General features: G+C 35.6%; 1 protein-coding gene across 1 annotated transcript; it reads right to left on the bottom strand.

Moving 5' to 3' along the window:
* Positions 1-4243: 4243 nt before the first annotated feature.
* Positions 4244-8443, bottom strand: MS1 (RING/FYVE/PHD zinc finger superfamily protein). Its single transcript, XM_086668927.1, has 4 exons — positions 8280-8443; positions 7846-8154; positions 6955-7255; positions 4244-6217 (listed from the first exon to the last, which is right to left on the bottom strand). The coding sequence occupies exons 2-4, from the start codon at positions 8141-8143 to the stop codon at positions 4804-4806; spliced, it is 2013 nt and encodes a 670-aa protein (XP_086525053.1). The 5' UTR covers positions 8144-8154; positions 8280-8443; the 3' UTR covers positions 4244-4803.
* Positions 8444-10789: the final 2346 nt, after the last annotated feature.

Raw genomic sequence — 10789 nt, 5'->3', positions numbered from 1 at the left:
TTTATGTTCAAATTGAGAATTTCATGAAAGCTTTGGAAGTTTTTCGAAGAAAAGTAAAATGATGGTGCTAGAGCTTATAAAATGACTATTATGAATTTGTACAGGTTTTAGCTAGTTTTTCGATACAACATTCTACTAGACAAAATATGATAATTTGTAACAAATTTCATGTTAAATCAATTCAAAAACTAATTCGCAAACCATTTGCATGGCATTGCAAGGTGTTTGCAAGGCTCTGCAAAGTGTTTGCAAGGCTTTGCAAGGCTCTGCAAGGTGTTTGCAAGGCTCTGCAAGGTATTTGCAAAACTTTGCAAGGCTCTGCAAAGTGTTCGCAAGGTTGTGCAAGGTATTTGCAAAAGTCATGCTAGGTGTTCGCAAGGCTCTGCAAAGTTTTTGCAAGGCTCTGCAAGGTGTTCGCAAGGCTCTGCAATTTGTTTGCAAGGCTATCCAAGGTGTTTGCAAAAACCATGCAAGGTGTTTGCAAGGCTCTGCAAGGTGTTTGCAAGGCTTTGCAAGGCAGTGCAAGGTGTTTGCAAGGTATTTTCTTAGACTAGGGTTAAGTTGGTCTTTTTACTGAAATTGAAAATTACATAATTGCCATCAGGGAGTTGAAGCCTAAAAAACTTTGATGAATCCTTTTTAACCAAAATCATAATTTCTTAGGGAGTTTTGGCCAAATTCCCCGTGTAATAATCTTCAGGGAGTTATATATTTTCAATTTTTCAATAAAAAAAAGTTGGCCCATAAAATTTGACACTTTTACAATTCAACTTAAATGAATTGTTTATGAGTGCCCAATCTTAGTCAACAAAAGTAGATTAACACCTTGTTCGAGAATAGGGTAGCCAGATCTCTTTCTATAAATTTTTTTTGTGTCATTCTAGTTGATATCTTAACTAAAAGTCCCCCTCGATTGTAATTTTCAGAATTATGTCTCAAAATAAATCTTTAAGTTAAACCTGCAATTAGATTGGGGGAGGGTATTAACGATAAGTCTTGAGATGCCATATTGAAGGAAGGAATGGCTAAGTTAAAAGAAAGTTCCCAAAAGGAAACTAATTCATCACGAAATTCTTTTGTCATTCCATTTTTCTTTATTTGCCTTTTCCTTATTTCATCGTTCCTAAAGCTTCTATTTTTTTGTCGAACAAGACTAATAGGATACGTGATATAAGACGGATCGTAAATAAGAGATCTGGCGGTCAAGATGAGTTCTAGAAATATACGTGTGTAACACGTGTATGTACGTGACAAATCGAGAAGACGAGATCCGATGATCAAGAAGAATTCAGAATATATTTGAAGATATGTGAAGATATTTGAAGATATGTGAATATATGTAATATTTAGTATAATATATTCAGAATATCTCTTATAACTATCTAATGGTAAAATATTAGATCGATTTTATATTATTTTCTAGTTTATTAATCACAAACTAGGAAACCTTAAACCCTAAGTTATCTATAAATAGGAGAGGGTTCTAGGATTTAAAATCATCGAGTTATGTCTGACCAATGTAACCGATCAACCCACGTTTGTATGTGGCGATTATCAATAAAGAAGGTATGCTTCGTGGATGTATGTCTTGAGTATCCGACCGAACCGCGTTAAATTATCCTGTCATTACTTTCTGTCCATATCTCCGATTATTATATAATCGTGAATTTAACATGGTATCATGAGCAAGTTAATGTTCTTGATTTAAGCTTTCACAAAATTTCCAACATTTTTCTATTCGTTGTGACATAATAATCGATCAATAACTTTGACGATTTTTAATTTCCAAGATTATTCTTGCTATTATGACGAGAAAATCAAGTAAAAAAAAAAAGAAGAAGACTTTTTTTTCTTTTTTACCAAGAATAGGAGACCCGAGATTATCAATGATTTTCTGGGATTATGAAAGTTCATCGAAGAAGCACTTCCTCTCCAACAAAGGTATGATTCTACGTTTATTTTTCATTTTTTCGGATTTTTTTTTTCAATTATTTGGGATTTTTTTCAGACCTAAAACAAAACACAAGTTTTAAAACCAAAATCTCAAATCTGGTTCATTTTGAAACAACCAGAACCAAATTTTCCCCGTTTCGGAACAAAGAAAACCCGGTTTTTGTCCAACTCGCGGTCAAACAACCCTAGGTCAATAGAACACGCTAACTCAGTCCACCAATGTTGACCCGTGAGTTTTACACATGTTGACGCTGACTTAGTCTATGAGATTTGACCCGTGTTTCCTTAAGATTTTGTCCAATCTGCTTCTTCTCTCCTGTGAGTGAACCTTAGGGTTTAATCCTTGAATTTTCCGGCTTAGTATCCTCACCAGATGCATTCTTCCGACGTCTTGGATCATCGTATACTCTCACAAACCGTTTTCCCATCCGATTTTGTAAAAAGAAAATCTATCGTTCTTCTTGGTTTAAACCACTATTGCCGATCACTCTCTCTCTCTCTAGAGTTCTCTGTCGGCTGCGAAGCATAAGCCTTACTGAACCATTTCTACTATTCCAAAAACGATTTTTGCGAACCCTCATAAGTCATACCTAGTCGGTCTCAAACCTCTGTCCGGCAACAGCTTGAAATCGTTTTACTAACCCTAGATGACCGGGATATCTTGTTCGATCAGAACCCTAGCTTAGTCGAACTTTATCTCTCTACAAACCGATCACCACCGGTTGATTCTTGGGCGAGTTTGAATGATATGGATTATACCAATCATCGATTTGGAGTCTCATACACATCACATATGATTTATCTTGTTTAATTTTCAATTAACTTCTGATTTTGGGAAACCCTAATATTGAGAAATTTCCCAATTTTGGAAAATCCTAATTTAGAAGTTTTTACATTACCCCAAATTACTTATTTGCGACAGTTTCACATACCACTGTTTCGTGACAATCAATTGCCACAGTTTTCAACTGTAGGAAAATTTCTTTTGTGACATACCTCTACTGTCACTTATATCCGACTTTTTCTACTTTCGACACGATTTTTTTGTCACTTTCTATTCTATTTGTGACACTTAATTGATTAACTTCATCTATTCCGGCCTCACCCGTAACATTCCTGACATCATACTTTGTATATGATGACTTCTCTTCTCTACCTAAGTTTTGGACTTTCCCTTCAAACGGAGAAAGAATTCCTATTTTGGTTTTTCATCCCGGAATTCAACCCGCGCATAATCATATTTTTCCTATGCTGATTTTTTTTCTTACCAATTATATTTTGGATTTTACCTACCACAAATAGAATATCTATATTTTGATCTTTAATTCCTGATTCAACCGTGACATTTTCAGAATCATACTTTGTGATGTTTTTTTATTTTTCTCTGAATTAGACTTGTTTCATCTATTTTGAGTTTTCTTCCGGAATTATACCCGCGACTTTGACATTTTCACAACACCATCATTTTCTGGTTGTTACTTTTCGAATATTTTTTAGCAATTTGACAATAATTTTCTTGTCAATTTTCAACACAACAATATTATTTTGTTGACACTTATTAGGCAATGTTTAACTTAACAATTTTTAAAACACAACAATTTATTTTGTTGTCACTCATTAAGTTCATACTTGACGTTTTTAGACGACAAGATATTGATCATCACAACTTTTTAGTTGTTGACATTTTCTTTCATATTGTTCATACAATGACCAACTTTATATACATGAGAAAAATTTATGTACTTTCGTTGTCATTGATTTTCGTTCAATTTTTTTTTACCGCAATTACCAACTTTTTCGTTGTGACTTAATCCTTCAATCATCTTCCAATGCATCCACAATCTAAGAGTTGCAAGAAGACGAATAGGAAGAAATAATATATGCGTGTAAGACGGATCGTAAATAAGAGATCTGACGGTCAAGATGAGTTCTAGAAATATTATACGTGTGTAACACGTGTATGTATGTGACGGATCTAGAAGACGAGATCCGATGATCAAGAAGAATTCAAAATATATTTGAAGATATGTGAAGATTTTATATTATTTCCTAGTTTAGTAATCAGAAACTAGCAAACCTTAAGTTATCAATAAATAGGTGAGGGTTCTAGGAATTAAAATCATCGAGTTATGTCTGACCAATGTAACCGATCAACCCATGTTTGTAGGTGGCGATTATCAATAAAGAAGTTATGCTTCGTGGATGTAGGTCTTGAGTATCCGACCGAACCACGTTAAATTATCATGTCATTACTTTCTGTCCATTTCTCCGATTATTATATAATCGTTAATTTAACAAAGACAAATATTAGTAATAACAAAGAGTACGATTAAAATACATAGGAGATATGAGATATATATATATATATATATTTCTAAACTCTATTGTCCTGTTGTTTCTTGGACCATTTGGCTAGTTTGTCTGCTGAACTGTTGTATGATCTGTTGATATAGGAAAACTTGATGCTGCTGAATTGGGAAATTAATTTTTTTATTCGGATGTGTATAGCGGACACTGCCATTGCACTGCTTTCCATGCGTCATGTATGTGCTGAACTAAATTTTGGTTGTCACTATTGATGTTGATGAATTTATAGTTGTTCGTTGATGCGCGCCCATCCGGCTCTTCATAGAATTGCTGTCCTAAAGCTTCTATTCTAATGTTATCTCTTGTATCACCATTTCCATTTGGTAAACTCTTTGTTAATATAAATAAAGAGGAAGATAATTGGGTTATCACCCAAAACCATTGATATTAAATAGTTTATTAATATGCCACCAGTGTAGGTAAATCGATTTAGGCCTTAATTGCACTAAACTAAGGTAAATGGTTATGCAAGCAATTGAAACTCTACTTGATTATTGTTGAACATGGAAGGACGATATCGTGCTCACAACGACTGCATAGGAAGATATCCGGCACATTTTCAGGATTTGTAATCTGAGCGCATCGCATATGCTGCCTCGCTTCACAAATATCACAAGCTACCATTTGTTCTCCATCATCTTCTTTAGCTCCACAAGGGCAATCTAGTACCAAATTCTGGTTCCCACCCTCAAATATACCTTGAATATCAATATCCCTATCAAAAATCTTGCCAGCAACAACAATTCTAGACCCTACTGGCTTAACCGAACCGAAAACTAAGTCTGATTCTTGTAGGTTCAAATCAAGAACCGATTCGGCAAAGAAGCTCTTTAAACCCCAATACATATCTTTAAAGCTTTTCTCAACCCCCATTTTAAGTTCTCCAAATGTAGCATGCTTATGTAAAATAATCAAGTCATCATACGGTAAAGGCTTTTCTAATGTTTTCTTGATTCTTTCGGTCTCGTCTCCATCCTTCTCCAAACTCACTGTGCATAGAAGCTTTATGTGTTCCTCATGACCTATCTCAAGTTCCTTTTGAAACAATTCTCCTTTGTAATCTTTAATAAGATGCTTAGAGTCGAGAATTATTCTTACTGCTATTGGTATCACGGAAAGTAAACCTGCATTTTGTGACAGTTTTAGTTCCTTAAAGATGAATTTGTACAAGTAGAACAAGTCCTTGATGAGCTGAGCTTGAGTAATTTGGTAACGGTATTTAACTATTGTATCGTTCGATGAAAAACCTTCACGAAAAGTAGTGGTTATGTCTTCCAAGCAATACTCAAGAACTTTAGTTACCGGATTTACAGTCCGGCGAACAATAAAATTACCGACAATTTGGTTTCCTAAAGATTTAAGCACAAAATCGAGTAAGCCAGTGTCACCGATATAAACACGAGCAGCATCCCTTACTTCCTGCCTAGAAACCCACCTATATTCTGCCTTCATTAAAGCCTCAACTATCACTCTTGTCGCCATTTCTACTCTTTTCGAAGACCATCTACAAGTGGTTTCTGCCACATTAATTCCGTTAGTAGTACTATCTGATGATGTGAGACGATGAAAGTATTCGGGTGGGAGACGATCTTTTAATTCTTGCATAAAACGGAAAATGTGGCCTAGTGTTAGCAAAGAATCCCCACACATTGATTGATACTTGGTAAATATGAAAAGAACTTCTTGGCATGAAGTGTTGAAATGCTGAACTAGTAAACATAATGGAATGCTTTGTATTGCTTCAATAGCTTTCAGGTACATTGGATGTGTAACACCAAAACTTCCTCGACCGAACGTGTAACCCCATCGACCAAACCATGGTTCTCCAAAGGCAACTCCATGAATCAACCTCAGGTCCATGCTTCTTTTCTTCGCGAGGTCGTTCACGCTCACTTTCCTACAAACATAAAGGAATAAGAGTGCAAAGGTGGAAATTACATTCTTAAAAAGAAAAAGTAACCAAAAGAAAAGTAAACTAGGGACAGAACAGGATTGGGTCAGACACTTATGGGCTAAAATTTTATCTACTGGAAAACTTTAGGGCATTGAGCATTAGCTAGGGCTCTTGGGCAGCCTCGGGCGAGGCACCTACCCATTATGAGGGTTGGGTGGGGGAGGGTTTCATGGAGGGTTGGATATACGGTTATAACCCTAAATCCATATCATATCCGTTATCCGATGGTTGGCCATGGTTAAGAGGGGCATATATGCTCATTATATGTTAAAACCATTGGCTGGTTCAACCTCGTCACTGTTTTGGCTAGTCCAACAGGCTCAAGTTCGGCAACTAGGTAGCGGCTGCTTTTGGCCAAGCATGACTTGTTATTCTGTTGGGCCAAACACTTAGTACCTGTCTTCGGGCTTCATCATGCTCTAAGGGACTTCGGTGAATGGGGTACATAAAACATTGGTACTACATGACCCAAATGCTGACATGGCATGCTCATTTTGTACTGCGGACCTGCCACGTTAGTATTTGGGCCACACCTGGTTAGGATTTTCGGGCCAAGTATCATTTCCCTATGTAAAATGAATGTGAAATAGTTTTATAACATTTTTACTTTGGTCGATAAGAGCTCAGTTTTTTCTTTGAAATATTTAAGTTAATTAAATGCACTAAAAATGTGGTCGAACCTTGCTCGTAATCCAGTGCATATTCTATCCCACAAGTCCATGATCTCATTACCAGCTAATTTTGAACCCTTCTCAATGCCGTTGACGCTGATCAAGTGTCCGAATCCATTAGAGTGCAAGACTCCATGCAAAACATTGCCCTGTAGTTCGATCAAATCCGAAACTTCAGCCGATGATGACGATGGTTTTTCGACCAAACTTCCTTCATAGCTAGAAGATATTGTCATCATCACTGCTGATGTCTCCTTTAATGGCACCACAAAATGAAACTTCTCATTGCAAATCATGTGATTTCCCCAGCCTGAGCTATATATAAACGATTTGGTTCATGATTTTCCTTGTAATTAACACAAAATCATCAATTGAGAATGCCAATGTATTTCATTTCCTTACAGTATGTAGGTAAAATATAAGAGCAAAATTGATTTAAAATATTTAAATGTTTTTAGTAGATCAATAAAAATTTTGCTTTTTTTGAGACATCTATTTTACTGTGAGAATAGTCCCACATTGAGAATGACACTCCAACAACCAAGAATATAATGTCTACGTATTCTCCACACATTGTCACCCGAAAAAAGGAAAAAAAATATACGTGTTAGGCTCAAAGAATGTCACACGTGAGCGGGCGTGTGAGAATAGTATGCACCCCAACAACCAAGAATATAATGTCTAGGTCCTCTCCACAATTAGAATAACATATTTTAGTTAGTCGACAATGTACGTGATTTCGAAAATATTCTCAGCCAAAACATTAGCCGTAATATTGTTTCATTTCGAGCTAACTGCGTGCATGACTATGCCATTAGCTACACAATATGTATTTAAGAGGATGAACACGAAAAATACTCTTTATAGAATTTTAATTCAAATATGGAACAAGGAACATACCTACATATCGACAATAGTGACAATGATGAGAAACTGATTTCTCAATTCGCTCTTCGATAATAAAAAGTGAGATACAAACTGAAGGGTGTCGATGGAGCTCGAGTTGAAAGGACCAGCTATTCATTCCTTCACATGACTTAGTTTCAACCCTAGCAAACTCAAGAAGTTTTTTGATGTTTTCGCGAAATGGACCATTAAACTCAATAGGATGCCCCTGTTCGCAGAAAGTTTTAAACCTAAAAGTCCTCTCTCCTGCCCTCTTCCTTTTCTTCAGCCCGTTAGGTTTCAATTGCTTCATGTTTCTGAAAACTACAAATGATCAAGTTTATTGCACAAGTATAAGAAGGAAATATTAAGGCAAAAGAAAACACAGCCTAGATTGATCACATAATATGTATGGTACTCATGAATTAATTAAGTTTGATAGGTATTACCAACTGCAACTACTCTCCTATGAACTTAAAATAAATAAATATATTCAAGAGGATATCTTGCTATAAGCATGATTTAATTCAAAATTGTATCCATACAACAAGTGGTTAATCGACGTAATCACAATAATGTAATTAATGAGAACATGCATTTTGTTCATTGGGATATTAATTCAAAAGTTGTGATCAAATTTATAGGTGGATCAAGAGCTTTTTCGATTTTAACTCATAAACATGGAAAAGTAGATTAAGAACATAAAGAGAACACTCATAAATGCATTATTTCTTGCCTAACTAACTAACTAACTAACCCTGTGGGTCCGTTTTTTTCTTCATTTCTTTCTTTATTCAAACTCATTACATCCATGGGATATTAGACTATCCAATTGCATGTGGTTTCACATTTGCTCAAACAAATAAATCAAAACTGAGACTCTTAGAAACTAAATACTTCTGTTAGCGCATTCGTGATCGCCTGTTATGGTTGATCTGAATATATGTCTTGTTTGTGTTTGTGATCCTGTAGTGTTAGAATGGATACCTCAAACTCGAACGTTTTTTGCACTTTTGACAAGGGCTTGAATTTCAATCTATGACTTGCTCATTACTGATTCCATATCAAGAAGATATTAACTTTCGAAGTTTGGATCTAAATATGGGAAGATCTGAACTAGCTAAAGAAAGTCCCGCGTCACATAACTAAAAAAAAGGGTGATGAAAGGTTTATAAGAACTTGCTCCCTCGTACTATAGTATGAAGGAAGCAACGATCTAATGCTTTGCGTGGTTTGCACTCCGCACGTGCGTGGCTTTTAGGGCGTTTTAGTGGCGCACTTTGCACATTGCTAGAACAAGATTAAATCTAGATCTGAATGTTGGGATCTGACTATTGTAATAAGATTTGAATCTGACAGTTGTGAACATTTTCTCCAAATGTGACTGTTTGTTAAAGAGTGAATTATGTTGGTACCTGTTCTCTCCCCTCTAATTTTATTTTTGAAATAAATCATGTCTGAAATTAAAACCAGAATGCTGACATGATTTATTTTTATATTACAAATCCTTTCAATTCATATATGATAAAGATCCAAACGATATAAAGAATTATTATTACAGAAACAATACTATCAAGCGATTACCACTAATCAGTATACGTTAACAACAATCTTAAGACATTAATTTTGTAAGTTGTCTACTGAAAGGATTCTTGTTTTTCAGAAAAATGACAAGTGATTTTGATTTTGAAATAAAGCCAGTTGGTCCATCCACTCAGACCCACCCTCCTGCTGACCCTTTAAGTCATGAGTCTTGACAGAGCTCAAGGTGTCTAAGAGACATGTCGACCTCCCTTGGTAGGGCTTACGTGACAGTTCTTTCGAGTCCACTTCTTTGTTGTTTTAATCAAGGTCACACCCGTTTTTATTCACGAATTCGGTGTACTGCCTAAATCAATCAGTTGACCTATTTGTTTGGTTAAAACTAACCAATATTTGACTTAGTGTTATGAAATAACGTTATCTTCGGTATCTCCATTTGTCATTTGGCAAAAAAACTCTTGATTAAGTCTTGAAGATGGTTTCGCAGCCAAAAGTAGAAGTTTTGTTGCTTGTAGTAAAAGTAATTTTTGTTTAATAAAGGAAATTTTTTATAAAAAGTACATTTGACAAAATTGTTACTTTTAAGTAAGAAATTAAAAAAATTAGTTTGATAACACAATTTACTTTTTCATTTTCGTTTCTCATGGAGATATTAGAGTAACTATAGTTCATTTATATTTTTCTGATTACTTTTGTGCAAAGATGGTGGTGGTGGTCGTGTTGGTACAAGCGATAGTTAAGTTGGAGCCTTGGATGTATGGTGATGAAAACGCAGTAGTAGTTGCGATGTGGTGGTTAAAGTGTGGTGACGGTGGAGATACGGTAGAAAAGGTACGATGTAGCAGTGATGGAGATTTGGTGGCAGTAGTAGAAGTACGATGGTGGAGATGGTAGAAGTATGGGGGCGGTTGTTGTAGTAGATGTATGGTGATTGTGGTGGAAGTACAGGAGAAGTTCTATTGTGGTGTAGCGAATGTAGAAAGAACAAAATATTGGTCAAGTAGTATTTAGACAAAGTTATTTAACTTCAACGTTAAAATAATAAAGCGATTTAAAGAAAAAGTTAAATTTTAACTTAAGTAAAAAGAACAATACGTTAACAAATTAATTTTCTTTATGTATCTACTCGAATAAGCAAAAAGTTACTGCTTTTGTGTTCCTAAATGATAGGGTAATGTTTGGTTGAATCCACGTACTGCTCTTCTAGACTACTTAATCAGTTTCTAGTCACAATTCAACGAGTTTTTTCTCACCAACCAAAAGATATTAACAAACGATAGAATTAGGGGTGCGAATCGGATGGGATCGATCGTGCTCGGATTCTTTGTGCGCGGGTTCGAGCGGATCAGATTCTATGGTGTTGTGTCCGATCGGGTTGTCGGGCGGATCGGGCCGGACACATACGTGCAATTTTGTG

The sequence above is a fragment of the Eschscholzia californica genome, unplaced genomic scaffold, assembly GCF_041429995.1.
Source record: "Eschscholzia californica isolate CP2 unplaced genomic scaffold, dmEscCali1.0.p SCAF_3, whole genome shotgun sequence".
Taxonomy (NCBI): Eukaryota; Viridiplantae; Streptophyta; class Magnoliopsida; order Ranunculales; family Papaveraceae; genus Eschscholzia; species Eschscholzia californica.
Note: the sequence above shows the minus strand (reverse complement) of the source record. Positions and strands in the feature narration are given on the sequence as shown.